The sequence below is a fragment of the Girardinichthys multiradiatus genome, chromosome 15, assembly GCF_021462225.1.
Source record: "Girardinichthys multiradiatus isolate DD_20200921_A chromosome 15, DD_fGirMul_XY1, whole genome shotgun sequence".
In the NCBI taxonomy this organism is placed as follows: Eukaryota; Metazoa; Chordata; class Actinopteri; order Cyprinodontiformes; family Goodeidae; genus Girardinichthys; species Girardinichthys multiradiatus.
Genome location: NC_061808.1, coordinates 30,868,729 through 30,891,109, shown reverse-complemented (window position 1 = coordinate 30,891,109; position 22,381 = coordinate 30,868,729). Strand labels below are relative to the sequence as shown.

Sequence of the window (22,381 nt, the reverse complement as noted above, 5' to 3'; positions counted from 1 at the left end):
AGTGTGACCTCTAATCTCTCTTGGACAGAGATTGGCATGCTGTGTGTGGGTGCATGCCAGATGTATGGAATAATCTGACGAACTAGGTCGTCAAAACGACTGACCGACATCCTGGAATATAAAAAAACGACGCTGCATTCGCCTTGTTCAACTCTGGTTGTATTGAGCGGGTGAACATACCACCTGCGTTCACTTGTTTTCTTCAGCAATCGCAAACAAGGAATCTTCTTCCTCTTCCACTTCAAACATTTTCCTCTCCTCCTCCTCCTTCATCAATCTGAAAACCACCCCCTCACCACTGTATTGTTGTGCTGTCTGTTGCGAGTGTGACATTAACTACAGTGGGCAAACTTTCTAGGACTTTTGCAGCTGAGTTTCACATCAAGCATGAATAGTCAGAGCCAACCTCAACACCTTGAGAACAAATTGCCCTGATCTTGTGGAGTATGTATTGGCCTTATGTCACAAGGGACTGAATATTAAATGCATACCACTGATTTTTATTTGTAAGAAAGTATGCGAACCATATCATTTTCCTTCAAATGGACAATTATGTTACGCTACATTTTTGTTTGTCTGTCATATACAATCTAAAAAAAGCACACTGAAGTTTGTGGTTGTAATGTATCAAAATGTGTTCAAGGGGTTCGAATATTATTGCAAGGGGCTGTGAATATAATGCCAAAGCTCTGGTTAGAACAATTTCAAATTAAGTATAAAAATGAAACCAAAAACAAACAAATTAGGACAAACAGCTGCTCAAAGACAGAACCAGAAAGTTCCTAATGAACTGAATGCTATTAGCCAGGAAGACCTCATTTACAATGTGTGACATTCTGCCAGGGCCTCATAACACAGTTCATTTGTTTAGCGCTCTCTCAAAATCTCTGGTTGCAGCCTTGATGAGTCACTCTCCCAAAAACCCTGTACAGCAGTGTGGACAGGTAGCTCTTTGTTTTTTGCAACATTTGAATTATGCCTAACCTCAACACTATGTGTGTGTGTGTGTGTGTGTGTGTGTGTGTGTGTGTTTTTCTCCTGGGGCCTCCCCTTTTTGTTTTGTAGGAAAAATGGGGAAACAGAACAGCAAGCTGACCCCTGAAGTGATGGAGGACCTGGTGAAGAACACAGAGTTCAACGAGCATGAGCTGAAGCAGTGGTACAAGGGATTCCTGAAGGACTGCCCCACCGGCCGACTAAACCTGGATGAGTTCCAGCAGCTCTATGTCAAGGTGCGGCTCCACTCGCTCGCTCTCCCGCTTACACTCCACTCGATCGATCACACCCGCTTTGTCAACTTTTTTTGTTTGCTCGACACAAAAGTGTCAAATATATGTTGCAATTTCAAACCCTGCGGCAGAAAAGCAAGTTGGGCAAAGATTTATTGAAGCTTGTGAAGAGGAGAGATCAGATTTGACAGGAATCCTGGTCAAGACAAAGAGTTGTTCAAGGAACCTCAAACTGGTTTGAGCGTCAGAGATAAGTGCATGCCGAGGCCATTCTAGCGCGGATAAAAAGCAGTAGATTAGAGTGTATTGAACTGAAAGGCTTGGGGTTGCAGACTGGTCTTTATAGCGAGAAGATTGCCAGCAGCTGGAGTGGGACAACTGAGATGGCTTGTATTAAGACAAGGAAAGGAAAAATGGGAAAGAAAGAGAGAACACAGCTCGTTGGAGCTGGGAACTCTGAGCACAACTTGTCTGAACTCAGCATACACTGAGTGAGAGTCCTGATCCCAGTTTAGCAATGCAGGAAGAATGTTTTTTTATAGAGTTTACATGTATTAGTCTAATTTATTCATGGACCTAGAAAGTGCCAGACTTTTATTACAGACTTTTATTTTATGTTACATATTACAGCTGGTGATGAACTCAATCATAAACAAAAAATAATGTATAATAATGTAATAACGGCAGCGGCAACTAGGGCTCAATACATTATCTATAGTGGAAATAGGAAGTTATGACATCTGAACAACAGCTTGTACTCAAAGTAAGAATGATAACACTAAATTTTTATGTCGGGCATTTGCACCCGCTCGTTTGTCAAGAATGGCATCGAATTAAATAGACCGTGCCACACTGTTTTCATAAGAGATCACTGCTAACTGGGTCAAGCATTCATTGCCCATTACTCATATGAAAGTATGTTTTGATAAGTTTCAGTTTATTAAAGGATCTCTCAGCAGAAGCAACCGTGATATGCATGGTCAGGAATACTGTGAAGACTACTGTCAAATTTGGGATCACCAAATGAAGATCCCCCTGTATGAGGAAATTTAACTCAACAGCCTTGTAACCGTTCAGTAGACATCTTGCTGGTTGTATTTCTTGAATATCTCTGAAAACGTCATTGGTAGTCAGGGCATATGTGGTAACTGATTCCTCTAGCTCAACTTTTGTCATCTGCTCCATTTTAGGGATGAATTTAAATTTCTCCGACACAAACTAAAGATTGCAAAACCTGTCAGACAGCTCTTGGAGGACTGTGTCATCAATGAGATTGAAAGCACTGAAGTTCCTTTTCATGACAACCAGTGCTGGAATTGTCATCTCACCTCTTTTGCTTCCTAAAATGTCTCTCTTTGATTTCTGGAGAAGCATCCATTTCAATGGCTATCCTGCATGCAATGTCAAGAGACTTCTGAAAGCCCTGTTATCTATACATAAGCAAAAACTCTTTCAGAGAATCGATTAATCTCATGGCTGTGTCCATTGAGAGAGTTCCTTACTTGCAAAGTTGATCTTTGACAATAAGTCATACCAAACTAAGATGCACACAAGGAACTCCACAAGCTTCAGGCTGTGGCTGCAGCAGGAGATGAACAGAGTCTCTGGACACCTCTGTTGTATTAAAGCTTGGACATCCTTGTTTATTCCCCTCATATTAGAGTCATTGTCGTAACTTTGCCCCTTACAATTAGCCAACTCCAACCCCAGACAATCCAGCACCCCTGTGAGGCCCATATGATAACTGAGGCCTGCCCTTACTTTGAATTATTGGGTGTGCAGTCCAATTCCACTGCAAGTACTTGGATGCTTTGATCTGAGCAAAAATTTTACCTAAAGCTCATTCAGATATTAAATCTAAAAATTCATTTTGAGTGGCCCAAGACAAATATCTGGTGTTTTTTTTTTTTTTTTTTGAGGCAGCCTTTCTAAGATGCTTTGCCAGTGTGACATCATACCATGCCGTGAGCTCAAGGATACCCGGAAAATTTCAATTTTTAGGATTTCTTAAAAATGTTCATCAGAACATTTCTGTGGGCCACTCTCAACCATGTACTGCCTCAATTAGTCTCCCATTTTGTGTGGTGAAGGCTATTTAGGTGAGATCTTCTGAGTAAGGCCTGGCCCCAGCCCTCTCCTCTGTACCTCTCTGTTCCTCTCCCTCTTCATCATCATCTGCACCTCTTTGTTCCACATTCTCCTCTGCAGTGATTGACCTGCCGTGTCTGTCTACTCTAATTTGCCTGAAAGGACACAGTGAATAGGTGGTCAGCAGAAATCAAAACCATACTGGGCATCTAGGTTATTGTGGCCTCACTAGTTTAAGCATTCCTACCTGATGTCATCACTGGTCTCCTCTATAACAGATGTCATCACTGACCTCCTGTCCGTCTCCTTCACCCCTTGACTGTGTGCTCCTCTAAGTCATACGGTCAAACGAGCATTATTTAATAGCTTTAAATGTTACACATCTTGCTAATGCACCTTTTCAATATAAATAATATTTAAAATGTAATCTCTTGGTTCCTACACCTCCACCTAAAATTAAACCAGTCTGTCTCCTTCCCTTGTCTGTCTCCCTTCTTTTCTTATTTCTCTCCTTCCTCACAGTTGAATGACAGGAACTTTGTGTTTGGGAGTTTCACAAAAAAGCAGCATTGAACTTAAACAACAAGAAATTTTTATTTGAAATGATATCGTTGTTGGATATCAGTTAGATTGGACGCTGCATCTGATCAGACCTAACAGATACATCACACCAGCACTGTAGAGTTACATACAAGTGAAGACATTTAAACTCAAGCATATCACTCCCAAGTTCTATAATTTATCTGTTTTATGATTCACCATTTAGTTAAACAAATGATCCTATTTGAACCACTCCCTCTTCCGTTGTCTGTTTTGTGCCCCTTGAGTGCTTTCTTTTCTCCCTCTCCAACTTTTATTTCGCCGTTGTCAGATGACAACACGTTGTCTAGCACGTTCTCGAGGGTGCGTGCACTGAAGTGCACTGTAGTGTGTGTGTGTGTACGGGGTAGAGGGCAACGGGAGGGGAGATGGAAGAGCAGAGGGTTGTGATGGGCCTCTTTTATTGATCATATCATTTACACATGCACTAGCGGCTGCTAAATACAGAAAATGGCGACTAGAAGTATTTTTGCTGCCATCACTTTGGCGCCCCCTCTAGCCCAGTGCCCCTATGCGCTGCATATAGCTTTTTGCTAAACTAAACCCAGAGACAGATATCAGCAGGATTTTAATGTGATTAGGATACACCTATGCAATTGCTGGTTACCACACGCAGCGAATCAGCCATTGACATGGCTGTGACTCAGTGTATTTCGACATTTCAACTTGGTGAAGACAACTTGCCTAAGTTCAATCCTAGCATCAGTATTGGGAACACAAGTGGATTTAAGAATGTAGCACGGTTGCTGGTGCCAGACAGGCTGTCTGATGTCACGTTAGAGGAGAATGAGCCGACTGATCAAATGATAGAAAGGCTCAAATAAAAACTTATTACAATCAAACTATAAGGAATACAGTTTCTAAATGTTCAACACCTTGATCTGGATGGGCTACACAAACAGCAGTTCCTATCAGCCAAGTACAGGCTACAAATCACACAGGCTCTCCAAAAGTGCACATTAACAGATTGGGAAATGGTTATCTGGTCCAATGAGTCTTGATCTTATCTGTGACGTTCAGAGGCTAGGGTCAGAATGTGATGTGATCGAAATGAGAACCTAGATTCATGATGCCCTTTGTCAACAGTTCAGATTAGTGGTGGTGTGATGGTGTGAGGGATATTTTCTTTGTGTCACTTAGTTTGGGTCACTGAATATCATGTGAACACAACATCCTGCTGAGTATTGTTGCTGACCATGCCCATCCATTTATGACCACAGTGGCAACTTCCTGAAGGATAATACACCATGTTACAACGGTTCAATCATCTGAAATTGGTTTCCTGAACATGACAGTGAGTTCACTGTACTCCAGTAATCTACGCTGTCACCAAATCTCAAACCAGTGGACCACCTTTAGGAGGTCCTACCACTGACAAATTTGCTGCAACTGTGTCATGATCTCCTGTCAGTATGGACCAAAATCTCTGAGGAACGTTTCTAACACCATATTGAATCTATGCCCCAAGGAACTGCTGGAAATCTGATGAGAAAGGAGGGGTCCAAACTGGTACTAGTGAAGTGCAAATAATAAAAAATGCTGATTGTATTTAGTTATTTACATCGCCACTAAACTTTCACCTTTAGAACAGATACATTTTCAATTTTAGACTAGATGTCTGAACGATTTACGAGCTATTTAGACATGTATGTTCAACCAATTACTGCTGTGGTGCTACCAATGGTGTTCTTTGTGTTTGGTACAGAACTTGCTTATAGGTGTTTCTGAGTGGTTTAGAGGTCATAAAATTCAAATTTATCCTGTTTTCAAAACAATATTTGCAGTTGTGACACAAATGGCAAGTGCAATCAAATGATGCATTCTGATAAGGGACACTATTTCATACATAATATCAGTTTCCTTTAGAGCTTACAGTGTGCTCAAAACAGTACATAACAAGAGACAAACAGAAGACAAAGTATGTGGGATATAAAGTATTTTTATTAGTCACAAGAAGAAGTATTTGCTCACACATTATAGCATTAAACACCTTCATGATGTATTTTTGCACAGCTGGTTTTTGGAAGTGTTGGTTGGGGGTTACGTGAATCACCATGACAACCACTGCTTTTAATCGACCCCCCCCCCCCCCCCCTCCTTGCTCCGATTCGCCCCTCCTATATCTGGGCAGAAATCTGTCTGAAATCAGAGGCCAATCCTAATATGTATCCCCCCGCATCTTATTACCTTTGATGAAGCAGTGGGACTTTATTCTGTGATTCATTTACACTCACAAAAGGAGAGCCCCATTCACAAAGACAATATAGGAATTAGGCAAATATTAAGATGAGAAGACATGTGCCCAACAATTGATTTAAACTGTAGGTGTTTACAGGTATGTTACGGAAGGTGCTGCCAAATATAAATAATGCGGACATTATTTAATCCCCCTGGCTAAAAGGATTATCTCACCTGTGATCTTGTGTGCCTTAATTTAATCAATCACAGTGTAAAAGTACATTTGCATGCATGGCATGTCTTTGAAAATGTGCATGCTGTTTAAGGTAGCCTAGATTTAACTTTGACCATTATTTACAATTAAAAAGGGTGGCTTGTCCTCTTCAGGTTGGAGAGGAGTTCCTGCCTCAAGTGGAGGAGTTTAAGTATCTCGGGGTCTTGTTCACGAGTGAGGGAAGAATGGAGCGGGAGATCGACAGATGGATCGGTGTGGCTGCCACAGTAATGGGGGCACTGTGCTGGTCCGTTGTGATGAGGAGAGAGCTGAGCCGAAAAGCGAAGCTCTCGATTTACCGGTCGGTCTACGTTCCTACCCTCACCTATGTCCATGAACTTTGGGTCATGACCGAAAGAACGAGATCCCGGATACAAGCGGCTGAAATGAGCTTCCTCCGTAGGGTGGCCGGGCACTCCCTTAGAGATAGGGTGAGGAGCTCGGCCATCCGGGAGGGGCTCGGAGTAGAGCCGCTGCTCCTCCACATCGAGAGGAGTCAATTGAGGTGGCTCGGGCATCTATACCGGATGCCTCCTGGAGGCCTTCCTCGGGTGGTGTTCCAGGCACGTCCCACCGGGAGGAGGCCCAGGGGACGGCCCAGGACACGCTGGAGGGACTATGTCTCTCGGCTGGCCTGGGAACGCCTTGTGCTCCACCCGGAGGACCTGGAGGAGGTGTCTGGGGAGACGGACATCTGGGCGTCTCTGCTGAGTCTGCTGCCCCCGCGACCCGGTCCCGGATAAAGCGGAAGACGACGAGTACGAGTACATTATTTACAATTATTAAATAGACTCTTAGCCTCGTAAAGGGGAAGTTTTTTTAAAGCAAACACTCACCTATTATGAAAAACACCTAAATACACTCAGAAAAAACGTAATAGGTTGGACACAAAATTATGAAATAAGAATCAATGCGCCTGTGCCAGATATTCTTATTTTGATTGAAAATATTAGGCCCTTTAAGTAGATTTCCCAGGCCTGGCTTTGCATCCTCACGGCTACTTAAAGGGGTGCTAAACCCTTGAATGACACGACATTTTAAATTTACAGTCTTAAAACAACCTTAAGAATCATGTGGACTTTTCATAAATTAACTGTCCACAGTTTGAAGGCACGTGTATATGCTTATTAGTATATTTTATGGTGGGATCAATTAATCATGCTTAAGGCTGCAACTAATGGTTATTTTGCTAATCGATCTGATGACTATTTTTCAATTAATATTCGGAAAGCAAAAGGTACAACAGGAGATTTATTTTACAGAATTTGAACCAGGTCAAGCTAAAACAAAAAAGCATGTATATTTTCTTTACAATTGTGGCCTAAATACTGCTCTGATTGGGTTGTTTTTTAGCAAATGGAATGTCTGTATACTCCAGTTAATGACTATTGGATTACTAAATTAGTTGACAATTATTTCAATAATCAATTAATCGCAATTAAACAGATTAAATGTTTCAGCCCTAAACATGATATTATCGGAATCGTAGATCATTTAGCTCGTATTGTACCATATCATGACATACCTTGTTATTCTCATGTTTTCTAAAGCAGCTGTATATTTCAGATTTAATAAATTGTAGTTTACCAACATCTTGGTAACATCTAGTAAATATAGATATTAGCTTTATTGTGACATTCTCAGAATCTTTCAAACATTAGGATAATCACAAAGTTCAGTAAACAATAGCCACTATTAATTATTGATATTAATCATTGTAAAAAGCTGTATCGTGATACTCTTGGTATCAAAGATCATGTATCGGGTTGCTGTGATTATAATTATGACTATATTATTTAATATATAATCTTAATATTTTGTTAAATAATAATTAGATCTGTTAAGTGTTGGTCGGGCGAACTGTACCACAAAGATCGCACGTTCGGCTCCTACAGTGGGGTAGCTCTCGCTACCTGGACATGCATGCAGGAAGGCATGCGATGCTGGGGTCTCAATGCCTTGTTCTCCGGCCGTGGGAGGAAATCCGCTTGGGTTAGGGCTGCTTCTGGAGGCCTCAAAAGAAAAATCAAGGAACACTTGTCTTATTACACCCTTCTTATGAATGAATGCTGGATACTCGAACAGCAGATCATTACTTAACTTTGTTGCATGTGATCGGCGTGATCGTAGAAACTTTTGGATCCAAGTTGAAGAGTTATGTCTGTTTGTCAGCAAGGAGACATTTGCACGTCGTGCCTCTCCTGTCCGGTTCCCTCTCTGAGACCCGCATGGAAAGAGGCCGCCATGTTGGAGCAAGGCATTTTTGTTAAGCTCTGACTCCTCTTCCTGGGCTGAAGTGGAAGTCAGTGTGACACTGAAATGTGTAGAAAAGTTCATACCAGCAGGTGTACAGTTCAGAGTCATCCATGGTTGGGCTACCAACAGGGTTTTGTACTAAATCGTTAATTACCTTAAAAATCTCTGCCTTTCTAAGATGAGCATGAATCAAAGAGTTTGGTAAATCACTGTGTTTACTTGATGTTTGATCAAAAGTCATTTTTGCGGAAACAGTCTGCTTGGTACACAATCAACAATTTCACCATATCATGAATTACCTTGACACATTTGCTGCAACTGCTTTGCAAACAATGTGGCATCCACTAGGTATTCTCATTAAACAAATCCCATAACGCTATGGCGCAGGGGTTTAGAACGTGCGACCCATTTACAGAGGTGTCAGTCCTCAAACGCAGCCCGTGACCTGGTTCGACTCCCTGTCCAGGCATATTTGCTGCTTGTCTTCACCCCCTTTCCTGTCAACCTACTAAAACAATAAAGGCCATGAAAAACGTCTTAAAAAAAGAAGAGTTTGGCCTTCTGTAATTTGCAAACATTGTGGTAAAATATAGCAATTTTCAGAGAAACAAGATGCTTTGTAACACTGAAGATGTTGTCGATATTTTATCAGTAATACTTTGTAAAGCTTGAGTTTCATAGCCAGTATTTATTTTCACATCTTGTGCTTAATGTTTGAGCATCATGAGAAGCCCCAAGGAAGAAAGCACTCATAGTGGTGTAAGAATGAGCATTAATCTTTTATCAGTAGCACAAGAAAATGCTTCATTGCCATAGGGGGGTGCCATTACATAACACATGCTTATGCATTGAGGTCACGAGTGCACTTCCGCTAAATGCCAACTGAGTTTTTGCATCAGCTCAGTGCCAGTGTAGAAGAAAATCATCAATAAGTTAAGGTCATTAACAAAAGATAAAATAATCAGAAGAAAAACACATCAACCAGCAGCAGAAAGTTTCAATCTGAGCCAGTATTGTCTTTATAAACATCATGCAAAGCACTTTAAGTAAGCCACAAAAATGAGATCCTGCTAAATTCTATTCAAAGGAAAAACAGTGGTGAAAAAATCACAAAAGTGGTGACACAGTTCAAATCTGAACGGGTCTTAAAGGCTTGGGGGTAAATCCTCTTTTTTGATGGCACCTCATTTGTGTTTCTAGGCAACAACGTATCAGTGATAGGGCTTTATTTAAATCCAAATAACTGATAAATGGGAAAAAAATGTTTGCCTGCGATCTCACATCAGTGAGACAGATTGTTCCTGTGAAGAGTGACTGTGTGCGTGGAGTTGAGAATGAGAGGGGGGGTCATATGTTTTGTGGGAGGCCGATGGAGGCGGAATCGCATCGGCAGAGTGTGTGACGCTGAGAAAGGGGCAGAGGTGAGAAAAACTAAGCAAGTGAAGAAAGTGTGATTAAATTATTTATTAATCATTCGGGGCACTGGAGTAATGGAGCAGATTGATGGCAAATGCAGAAATGTGTGTGAATATTGGGGTGTGTGTAAAGACACTCCCTCGCTCATTCAGCCCCTCCACCTGTGACACTTGTCCAGAAGCTTCCTCTGGCAGGGTGATAAACACAGTATTACCTCCACCCGGCGGCCTACCTGCAGTTAATCGTATTTGTTTTGTTGGACACTGTCATTCTGTTTGTTTCCACACTTTTTTCCCCTCCAGTGCTTTGGATAACGGTAAAGAGGTGAAAAGCAGGTGCAGCATGTTGACTGGAAGTAATATCCCTGAGTCCAAGAGCTTTTCTTTGATGCTGTGAAACAAAATGTCACATTTAGGCTTCAGTAGGTACATATGTTCCACAAGTCACAGTACTTTAAAACAAAATCCCATTTATTTTATGTATGGTGAGAATCCCCACCGATTAAACTCTTAAGTGTTCAAGAAAAACATGAACACTTTAGAAAATCAGCTGTTGAAACATCCATTAGTTTGATCGATTAAATGGAAATAGCACGTTTAAATGCAAATTTCTTGGTTCAGAAGTCAGTACTCAACTGTAATTTTCCACTTAGAACATTTCAATATGCCAGTATAATCACCTAAAAGGTGGGCCATTACAAAAATAATGATGGTGATGCTGTGCTCACCAATAGGGAAAGTGCATTTCTCATTTGAGCAGATAGTGGTGCAAACTAGAATGGAGGCAGAGGTGATGGATGAAGGGAGGACGTAGCTCTAAAGCACCATTTATCAAAGCTTCTTGGATCAATGGCTTATGGAGGGCAGACCTGCTATGAATGAATTTGTCCTCGTTAATCTTTATGAGATTTTGATGATTTTGTTTCATCGCATGCTGAAAATGATACGTTAGTTTTTTGTTCTTCTTATAGAATTTTAAAATATCCTCTTTAATTTAACCTTATGCTAGAATCCAACTTGTGATGTCTGTATCTTAAAAAAGGGGAAAATACCTTTTTTTTTTTTATTAATTGTAGCATGATTGCATATGAGAAGAAGAAATCTTTCAAATGAAATGCTCCAATCGATTTACCTTAGAGGTTGGAACTCAGATTTAGGAATGATGTCACACCAACCCTTGTTTAGGTTCCGAGTTTGAAAAACTGTTTGGATTTGCTAATTAATGAGCTTAGTGACCAGGATAAATACTATCAGCAATTCAAAATAATAATGTCTCTCATGCATTTTATGCATTCCAACACAAAAGGGCGGTGTGCACAAATGCAATTTCTACAGGACAATGTGTCCGACTGATTTAGTCAGACACTCGTAACATAATACAGTGCAGTTCCAGTTAATCGGGTGCGGACAAAAACCTAAGAAAAAGTTGTTCTGCTTCATTAACTTAGTGCCTTACTTTGAACGTCATACAGTTTAATAATTTGTTTTGTTTTTCAGCTGCTTTCTGTGCAGCTCTAACCCACACTGGCAGCTGTCTGGGGAGCACAGCATGGAGACCAGGTCACATGACAGACAGAAGGCTGCAGCAGCCAATAGACTCTTTCCTCCACTGTGATTGTCATCGTGAAGGGTCATAAATCCTAAGAATGTGGAGGAAAACAGATTTGTAGGATCAACAAAATAATTGGCCCAACCTATAATACAGTTTTGCAAGCTGTGCCATCAGAAAGAGGTCTTTTATGTTGCTGGATCAGCGCTTAGTTTTGGGACCGTCCCGCACTTATGGTTTTTTACTGGTTAGGACCTTGATGGACGGTACAAAGTTGCATTCAAGAACAAAAGGTTGTTTTCCCCTCTTTTGGAGAATCCTGTGATATTGCTAGTTTCTCTGATGTTAACTAAATCTCACCTTCGAAATTAAATTTAAAGGTTTAAAGACTTAATTAACTACATTTTACCAAGTTTGCTCAAAAAGTTAGGCGCACTGATGTCTTGCATGTTGGTCGTTTTTCTGGGAACAGTATCTCCTGATCACAGTCTCCAAATCATTAAAGTGGCCTATCGCCGCCACTGTTTCCCTCTGGGGAATTCCCATATTTAGTGGTGTAGCTGGGCCCAGACGGCGCTGTAAAAATGGAAGTGAACCTTCCAAAGTAATTCACACTTTGGTGTTTTCGTGCCACACCGTGTGACACTTCTCCTCCCTGACACGTCAGCTACCCTTTGAGCTATTTGCAACGGAAGGAAGGCACTGCCTGACAAGCTATCGCTGCTTGATTTTGCCTCTGGATTTTTGTTTTTGTGGTTTACAGTTTCGCACCTTCATACCTTAAACCCAAATCTGTACACATTTGTTCCAATAACCAGTAAAACCAAAGGACTGATTAACTCAAGACTTTGCACACTCTGTCCCTTGCCAGTTTGTTATATTTTAAGGAGAAATGTTATATTCCACAGTCAAACACACAGATACACACACAGACCCTGACCTGAATATAGTTGTATGGATTGATTCTGCCCCGATGCAAACATTGCCCCAAGGCTTTTTGTGGTTGACAAGTGAGGTGTGGGCGCCATCTCTCTGCACTCCTGTCTTCGAGTGAGAGACTCCCTGAGGCCTGCAGACAGACTGACAGATCACAGGGCAGAGTGATTGGAAGGTAAATAAAGCGACAGAGGGACGCTGACATCATCTGGACAACAGCCCACGTTTCTGTGAGGAAACATATGGTGCCTAATCACAGGAGACATAGGACAGACAGAAAATACAGAGATGCAGCATCACACTGACATGGAACATTAATTATGAAAGAGGACTTATTTGGAAACTCTGTGTGCGTCATTAGGACAGATGTTGCAGAAGGTGTAGTTGGGCCTTAGGCGATCCGTTTAGTTTTACGGAGATAGAACTCTTAAGTATCCTTTTATTCCCTAACTGTATTGCCAGACACACAGTTTAGAGCTAAATGAGATCTATACTGCAGGATTGATGTGAATATTTAAAGCTACTGATGCATTGGGTGTCACTAATGGAATATGCAATGAAAAGAAACGAGGCGTGCATTGTGGGATATTGGATTTATCAGCCTCGGATGGCATCAGGTGGTCTGGAGTTTGTTTTTGCTTTCAAAGCAAACTCAGACTTCCGAGTTGTGGAATTAAAGCAGAATTACATGTAGAGATGATCATTTCAACTCAATCAATTCCTTCGAAATTACATCAATTAATGTTATTCATTTTCTAAGATTGCATTCTTAATATGACACAAAATAAGCACACCTATATAAATGGTTTTTTGTCTTTAATTTTACAATGCTGCTTCAAATCACTTAAAAACATGTCAGCTTAAGAAAGTATTTGTTACGCTATCATTATAAAACACTAGAAATCTGTCTGTCTGTCTATGTGCTGTTCCAAGTGCTGCATTGTGTTGGTCTATCTGATAAAATCCCATTTGAATATACTGCTGTTTATAATTGTAAGAGTTCAATAGGTATGGAGAGTTTTGCATAGCAGTGTACATATTTATTACAAACCTGCTTATTAGTAACAAAAAAGATATATAACAAATGGGACATTAAAAAAGGAGCGATTCAAAACATTCTTTTCATGATTTGTCCCTGTAACTATTCTCAGCCTCTCCGTGTTACTTTCTTACATTCCCTGTCTCTCATTTCCACACCCCGCCTCCCCACCCCCGTCTATTTTCCTCTCTGTCCAAGTAGGCCTGTGGCTGCCATGCTCTAAAAATAGCTTTTGTCATCTCTGAAGCTCTGATACCATTCTCCATCGTTGCCACAACACAGGCACACACACACACACACATACTCTTGTTTTGCTATATGTAGTGAGGACCATGTGTTGACTCCCATTGACTTCCATTGATTTTCAGTCATTTTCAACCCTTTCTATGCCCTAACCCTGACAATAACCCTAAATCTAACCATTACCAGTGCATGCCTAACCCTAACCTTAACCTAAAGTCAATTCATACCTTAGTCCTAAACCTAACCGTTAGCAAAATAGGTCATGAGGACCAGCAAAATGTCCTCACTTTGGTACAAACAGTCCTCAATTTGATGGTGAAATCAGGAAAATGGTTCTCACTGTGATGCCAAGACAGGAACACACACACACACACATTCGCAAATCCCCTTTGCCCTGCAAAATACGTTCTTAATCATCCTCTTGTTACTTTCAGCTGGGTGTCTGTTGTGATGTGATTATCACCAAAGCTGCACAACGTAGCTGTTCTTTGTTCACGATAGAATCATTGTGTTCTTTTTCAACACTGTACAGTAAATAGGCACAATGAAAAACAAACTCCATTAGACATCATTCAGAACACACATTAAAAAGACACAAGATGTGGTCCATACACTTTGTTTAACTAGAACACAACTGTGCCATCCAGGTCTTTGCCTATTAGCACCCAATCCATTATGGTTTTAAGCTGTGGGTAATTTTTGCACACATAAATGCAGTACTACTACACACATAGGATTGAGCGAGGCAGGTAAATCATCCAGACATTCCTGCTGCACCCTAGTGAAAGGAGCTCGTCTGGTTTTGCTCATTTCAACAACATGCACTCAGGACAACAACCAGGGATGTTCTGGATATATTCAACCAGAAGAAGGTTTAAACAAACTTGCTTCAGAATGAATTGTTGTCGTGGTGGAGGAAAGTAAAGGCTTTTTATTGGGGGGGGGGGGGGGGGGCCAAGCAATTTCTGCAAAGAGCGTTAGCTCAATAAGTTATCAATAGATAACTTAAATTAAGAAAGAAGATGGATGGATGGATGGATGGATGGATGGATATTATGCTACTGGAATAAAATAAACATTTATCTTTGGGAAAGCTACACACTTTTACTAGTGGTACCAACAGATCTGTCCATATCTGCCATTTCAATGGCATAAATATATATGTTTCTAAGGAGTGTTTTCCAAGAAAAAAAAAGAAAAATAGGTTGGAAAGCAATACCAACCATAGGTAGTTGTTTACTTATTATATTTAATAATAATAAAATAATTTAATCACTTTATGGCAGTTCGGAAAGCTTGCAGTTAAGCCTAGGTTAATAGAAATACCTAAACAGAGCCAACAGGTCTGTAGACGATGCAGTCAACCTAGCCCTTCACTTCATCTTCCGGCACCTGGACTCCACAGGAACCTACGCCAGGATCCTGTTTGTGGATTTCAGCTCTGCCTTCAACACCATCGTCCCAGTTCTGCTACAGGAGAAGCTCTCCCAGCTGAGTGTGCCCGACTCCACCTGCAGGTGGATCACTGACTTCCTGTCTGACAGGAAGCAGCGCGTGAGGCTGGGGAAGCACGTCTCTGACTCCCTGACCATCAGCACCAGTTCCCCCCAAGGCTGTGTTCTCTCTCCTCTGCTCTTCTCCCTGTACACCAATAGCTGCACCTCCAGTCACCAGTCTGTCAAGCTTCTGAAGTTTGCGGACGACACCACTCTGATCGGACTCATCTCTGATGGTGACGAGTCCGCGTACAGATGGGAAGTGGACCATCTGTTGGACTGGTGCAGCCAGAACAACCTTGAGCTCAACGCTCTAAAGACAGTGGAGATAGTTGTGAACTTCAGGCAGAACCCAGCCCCACCTGCCCCCATCACCCTCTGTGACTCCACAATTGACACTGTGGAATATTTCCGCTTCCTGGGAACCATCATCTCCCAGGATCTCAAGTGGGAGCCAAACATCAGCTCCCTCATCAAGAAAGCCCAGCAGAGGATGTTCTTCCTGCGGCAGCTGAAGAAATTCAACCTGCCAAAGACTATGATGGTGCACTTCTACACAGCCATCATTGAGTCCATCCTCACCTCCTCCATCACCATCTGGTACGCCGCTGCTACAGCCAAGGATAAGGGCAGGCTGCAGCGTGTCATTCGGTCTGCTGAGAAGGTGATTGGCTGCAGTCTACTGTCGCTCCAGGAACTGTACACCTCCAGGACCCTGAAGCGGGCAGGGAAGATTCTGGCTGATCCCTCCCACCCCGGTCACAGACTCTTTGAAACTCTCCCCTCTGGCAGGAGGCTGCGGTCCATCCGGACCAAAACCTCACGCCACAAGAACAGTTTTTTCCCATCTGCCACCAGCCTTGTTAACAAAGCCCGGAAACCACACTGACACCCCCCCCCCCCCCCCCCCCCTTTTTTTTTTTGCTGACAGGACACCTGTAACTTGTAACTCTATGCGTTACATTAACGCTCAGCTTGGACTCCTGCTTTACTTGCACTGCCATACTTGCACAATGATCACCTGCACTGTTGTATTGCTCTTGCATCTTATACTGCTCTACATTTACTCTCACTCACTTAAAATTGTGCACATATATTTATATTATATTGTAGATATGTTTATACTGTTTAATTTGTATTGTATTGCACTGACTACGCCAAAACAAATTCCTTGTATGTCCAAAAACGTACTTGGCAATAAAGCTTTTCTGATTCTGATTCTGATTCTAAACATCGGTTTCCTCTGGTCAGGCAGGTGGCTGGCTGCATAAGTGATTCAGCTCAGTGTTTTTGCTAGCATCACAGGACTGTCAGCCAGGTGTTTGCCTTTGCATCCCATGTTATACTATATTAGTTTGAGCATGTGCAAAATGTGGAAGCGCATTTTAAAATGTAAGCACAATGCCAGATACTGTACACCGCCTTTTACGCTGACTCTTTCTGAGTCTTACCTTACCCAAGCAATTACATTCGGTTAAAAAGTGGCCCCAGCAGCAAGAGAACAGCTGTAGCTGGACTAAAATACATTTCTTGAGTTTTATTTAAAAAGTGGGGAAACAGATGTACGGATTTAGTTTTCAATATCAGAATATCTCACTTTATATCATGGCATCTCTCACAAGAAGGCCCCTTATTGTTATAGGTTGTACATGTTTTTGAACACTTAAATTCATGGCTATGATGAAATCTGTGGATGGGAGCATAAAGCTGCGTGTACTGATTGAAATTCCCTGGTTATTGAAACTGATATTAAAAGAATACATTTATAGATGACATCAGTTAAGAGGAATAAGTGTTGTATATTTATGTGTAGCTCTTTTATATTACCTAAATGTCTCATTCATCCGTGTTTTTCTTCGTCCTTCTTTTTCTAAGACAATGTAATCTCACAAACAAACAAAAAAATGAGTATATGCTTTCAGCCCTGCTGCACATCGGGGTGTGGTACTGCGAAACATCGGATTTACCACTGACTCCTCAAAAGTTTCTGGTTATTCTGCTTGAGATTTAAGAGGAATCTGGCCTGGACCCGTCTCTGACCCCGGTTATCTGTGGTTACAAAACACCCATCTGGTAGCAATAACAGTGAGTTATTGCTGGTGAGCTGTCGTACTCAATATGACAGCTCACCAGCAGGTGGCACTGTTGAGTATGCAAGCATATTTCATGCACATGGGGATGGTGAGGAAAGCAGTTATGGGCACAGAAGAGAGAATGAGTGATGGAGGCATTCATGAGAAGTAAATACATCAAATTTACAAATAGGAAAATTTCTGATCAATAATCCAGAGTAGAACTGCTTTTTCTGATGCACAACTTTATATTTAGTCTGAAAACATGCTTATAGATACATTCGTATTTAAAATTAACATCCCCATAACCCTCCATCAAGGCTTGTTTTCTTTTTGTTGTCGTTTCAGACAGATCTAAATCAGAAAGAGAAAATTAGCCCAAGAGATGTCAGCAAGCAGAAAATGAAGCATGGCTGGCTGTCAGGTTTGGCAGGTAGACCTGAGGGCTACCCTCTGTCTTAGTGATGCAAAACAAAGCCAGGTGGAACAACAGAAGACGACCAGCTTGCTTATCTTTCCTCACCAGTGGTGTGTCCGGAACAGCTCGTCTCTTTAGCGCTTGGCAGATAAAGACGGCAGCAGCTCGCGAGGTTTGAAGCTGCTTTTCTTTAAAAGGCTGATATCGGGCCTGTGACCCCCTGCGGCAAGGCCTGGGCCAAAAGAGAGGCGGGAGAAAGATAAAAAAAGAGGCGAGGGCAGGGAGAGGTGAGATGTAGGAGTGTGAGGAAGGGAGACGGTGAGGAAATACCACAGGATGGACAAAACACAACACGCAGCCTCCTTTTCTCTGGGTGCCCACACAACGTTATGTTACTCACGTTGTGCCTTCATTTCATATGACTCATCAAATTGCTTTGCCAAATATTCATTAATCATGTCAGCTCAATTCTGTCCGGATCTCTGCATGCGTCTGAAAGGTTTCATCTTTGAGTCTGCAGGCAAATGTTTGCGTGTCCCTGCTGTCACCATATTTTTCTACGTTATACCAGGAGTACACACCAACAACATATCAAAAGCCCCATGATCTGTCCCCCATATGTAAATGCAATTCTAAAATGATCTAATTTAAACATTTGTTTTCACCCACATGAAACTAAATGTGGCAGCTGTATTGCCAACAGTATTTGTCTGTCGACATTTACATGTAGCTAAACTTTGATGACATCCTATTCTTAATCTATAAGGCTCAATGTGTCGATGGACCCACTCTTCCCAGCAACAGCAACTTTAACTATTCTGTAAATGTCTTTCTCAAGGTTTAGGAGTGTGTTCATAGTTAGACTAATTCATCCCAAATGTGTTAAAGAAGGTTGAGGTCAGGACTCTAGGCTGTCCAGTCAAGTTTCTCCACATCACACTTTATGCACCTGCAGCCATGGAAGTGACTGGAACACCTGAACTCATTGATTTGGTGGTGTGACCTTTTTGGCAATACAGTTTATGTTGGTATATTAATTAATATGGGTGTAAATGTAAGTATTTATGCTCATTTTGTGGAATTCATGTCATGAAATATGTGTGTCGTGATTGATGTGTCCCTGTTTACTCTGTGTATACTGAGATGAAGGCTGTGGAATTTAGTGTTTGACTGCATCGGGACTCCACCAGTTTTGTAATGTCCCTTGTGGTGGTTGAAGGATTATTCACCTTCACTAAACAGAAATGCACATTTGAAAAATAACGAAGCAACTAAGAAATTGTACTTTACATAATCAGTGATGCCAGCAGTAATCGTGTTAGCTGTAGCACTGTCAAAGACAAGAACTGGAAAAAAAAACTCAACTCTACTGAAACAAGACTATTTACTTCCTATTTACGCTCAAGGTTGCACTAGCTCTGCAGCAAAGCTAGTTAATACAGGAAGTTTGAAAAGCAGTGATTGCTTGAAAAACAATCACGTTTTTCCCACATTTCTCACCTTGACATTCTTTATTTTTGTTGAGGACATGTTAGCTATTAGGAGCTACTTCACCTCCCACAGATCATCCTTTTTGTTCCATAAACTTCACGTGTTAATTATGCGTCGTGATCAACTGAAAAGTTCCAACACAGAGTGGAGTGTTGAAATTGACCTACTAATATTACGCCCGTCTTTCACCTTGAGGAGGTAGTAATAAACCTGTAAGCAATATGAACTGCAAGGTATAAAAAGAGTTTGTGGAATGACTATGGGTAGCACAAAGCAAAGACAACAGCAACAACCGTTCAGTCCGTGGGTGTGCACAGAACGAACACTGTATAATCTCCCAGTGTTCGTCTAATCTGCAAAATCAATCAGTATGTTGATCAGCAGATCAGTGTTTGCAGTATAACCTGCAATCTACGTGAAGTCTGTGAAAAAGCAAGATCCTTCCCAAAATCGTAGGAGGTATTACATGCAGTTATCATGGACCATTCCAATGAGTGTGTCTGTAGCACCCCATCAAAAGCTTGTTTTTATGCACACCAGGAGAGGGATGCAGAACAAATGGTTCTACTGAGCTGAAAAACAAAATATCATGTCATGAAGACAGAAGCACATAAAGCCCATGTGGTTTACAGGGCAAAATACAACACTGTAAAAAACACACATACTGTGCTGAAAAAAAGTATTTGCCCCCTTACAGATTTATTTCTGTTCTCGCTCTTCTTGTTTCAGGTTATCAAACAGATCTTAATGTCATATAAAAATAAAAAAATGCAGTTTTCAAGTCATGAAAAAGCTATCCAAATCAACCTGCCCCTGTGTGAAAACATAATTCCTCCCTATAGCTAATAACTGCTTGTGGCACCCTTAGCAGCAACAACTGTCATCAAGATTCATTGCTGGGGTATGGCCAGCAATGAATCACACTTCATAGCTATGGAGGAATTTGGGCTCTCTTCTTTTAGAATAACTTAATTCTGCAACATAGGAGAGTTTTTAATAGGGATGCACGATATTTCAGCATTAACATTAGTATTGGCCGATGTTGGTCATTTTTTCTATGTTTGCAGGGGTGTTTTTAGGGGCTTGAATCATTGGGAGCTTTATCCCAGACACCTCCTTCCTCCTTTTCCCTCTTTAAGAAATACCCATTACAGTTTGTATTTATGCATTTTCCCTATTATGTTTATCTCTTGAGTGCAGCACTGAAAAACGTTTCGTCCACATCCACCTGCTGAGTGGACCCTACCCTGGTCTCACTGAGTATAAATTCTATTGAGTATGGACAGTCGCCACCCAAATAGGGCTTTTTTCTGGGAACCAGTGAGACCCGGAGGTTAAAGGAATGCGCCTATACTCATACAATCTGGAGCTCCAGTACAGAACCAACGTTCTATTTCGTATAGGCTTTGCCCTTTATGGATATCGCTAGTGGATTAAAGGTGAAGCAGGATGTAGACTATGCCTCACTGAGTCCGTCCAGACCACAAACAAAAAGCTTGCACAGAACAATTTCAAACTCAGCCACCGAACTCAGAGGCACCCTGCGCAACTGAACAGAGGAGAAATAATCTCTGGTCAGGGAGAGGTTGAGATGACAGACCTGCTGCTGTGAACAGTGACGATGAAGGTTACAAACTGTAACGGTCTAACAATGACCAGAGCTGGTCCTCAAATTCTCAGTTGGATCATAGATATAAAATGAAACAACTCAGCAGCTGGATCATGTGTAATGACACAGCGTGACAACCCCTGCACGCCCTAAGCACCACAGCAGAGGGGAGTAACCTCTGACCACAGGAAGGCTTGATTATACTCAAAAGTAGTAACAAAGGGGTCACGAACTGGGGCTGAAAAACAAATGTTCTCACACTAACCGGCCACTGACATGACAGAGTGCGCACAGAACAGAGGAGATGAGACACTGCTTCCTCCTCAGAGTTATGAGGCGGTTAGAAGAAACTAATTACAACAGAGCCTCCCTAAGAGCTCCCGTTCAGCAGCCAGTCCCAGAGACACTGACCTGTCTCTGGGTAACTCCTGATTGCCCCTCACACATCCACCCTCCACAGCTGCTGCAATGGGCAGCCCGATACCAACTGCTGCATGTTCGGGAACCACGGTGTGCCTGTGCGCTTGGAGGCTTTGAGAATTAATGACAGCTGTTCCACCCGAACCTATCCTGGAGCTTCAGGATCTGCGGAACTGGAAGAAAAGCGCAAACTAGCTTATTCAACCACAGACTATGAGCAGAAAGCGTCCACTCCTGAAGATGGATGCTCCCGTGGTTTTAGTGAGAACCACAGCTGGCACCATGTGGCGAACAGATCCACCGCTGCTGTGCGGAATCTGCTCCAGGTCTGAGAGATTAGGTTGGGACGGAGGCTCCAGTGTGTGTGTGGAGGACCGCAGCAGATTTGTGGGCGCCCAGCACAGCAAAATAAATACAAAAAATATAATATAAAAATAACCGAATAATATAATATATATATATAAATAAGCACACAAAAATAATATAAATAGACAGGGATTGGTAATATGTGCACTTGTGATGCATATTTCTTAACACAATTATCAACCGAAGTTAAATTCATTTTGCATCTGACTTTTAATAGTCAGTCAGTCATTTTCTACCGCTTATTCCATAGTGGGTCGCGGGGGAGCTGGTGCCTATCTCCAGCAGTCTATGGGCAAGAGGCGCGGTACACCCTAGATAGGTCGCCACTTTTAATAGTCTCAATTAAATCTGCGGCTAATGACAAAACCTCTAACGATGCGCATGCATATCGCTATCGGCCCCATAAATAAAACTGGGCTGGTATTAACAGATGATGTTTACTTCCATCTTTTAGCTGTTTGTCTATGTGTTTTGGGAGGAGGAGTGGAGGGGGTTGGCCATGTGGTATTTGTTTGGTCATGTGACAGTGATAGTGATACACCACAGGATTGTGAAGTGTTTAACTGAAGCAGAGAAGCGATGTCAGCGGTGTGGCCGTCTTTTCTTTAAGGACGTTCTTCAAGAGAGCAGAAGTCCTGAAGTCCTGGTTCCATCCATTACTGCAAGTCGTCCAGGTCCGGAACCATTAACACAACACCAGGC

General features: G+C 41.9%; 1 protein-coding gene across 2 annotated transcripts in view; it reads left to right on the top strand.

Moving 5' to 3' along the window:
* The window catches only part of vsnl1a (visinin-like 1a), a 52,609-nt gene that overhangs the window by 11,943 nt on the left and 18,285 nt on the right, over window positions 1-22,381 (top strand). The window contains exon 2 of one of the 2 annotated variants that reach the window (XM_047387799.1): window positions 1,066-1,232. In XM_047387799.1, the coding sequence (XP_047243755.1) occupies window positions 1,071-1,232 (162 nt within the window). In that variant the 5' untranslated portion in view covers window positions 1,066-1,070. Of the gene's footprint in view, window positions 1-1,065; window positions 1,233-9,922; window positions 10,047-22,381 lie in introns of those variants that run through there. The other variant, XM_047387800.1, reaches the window with a different exon arrangement.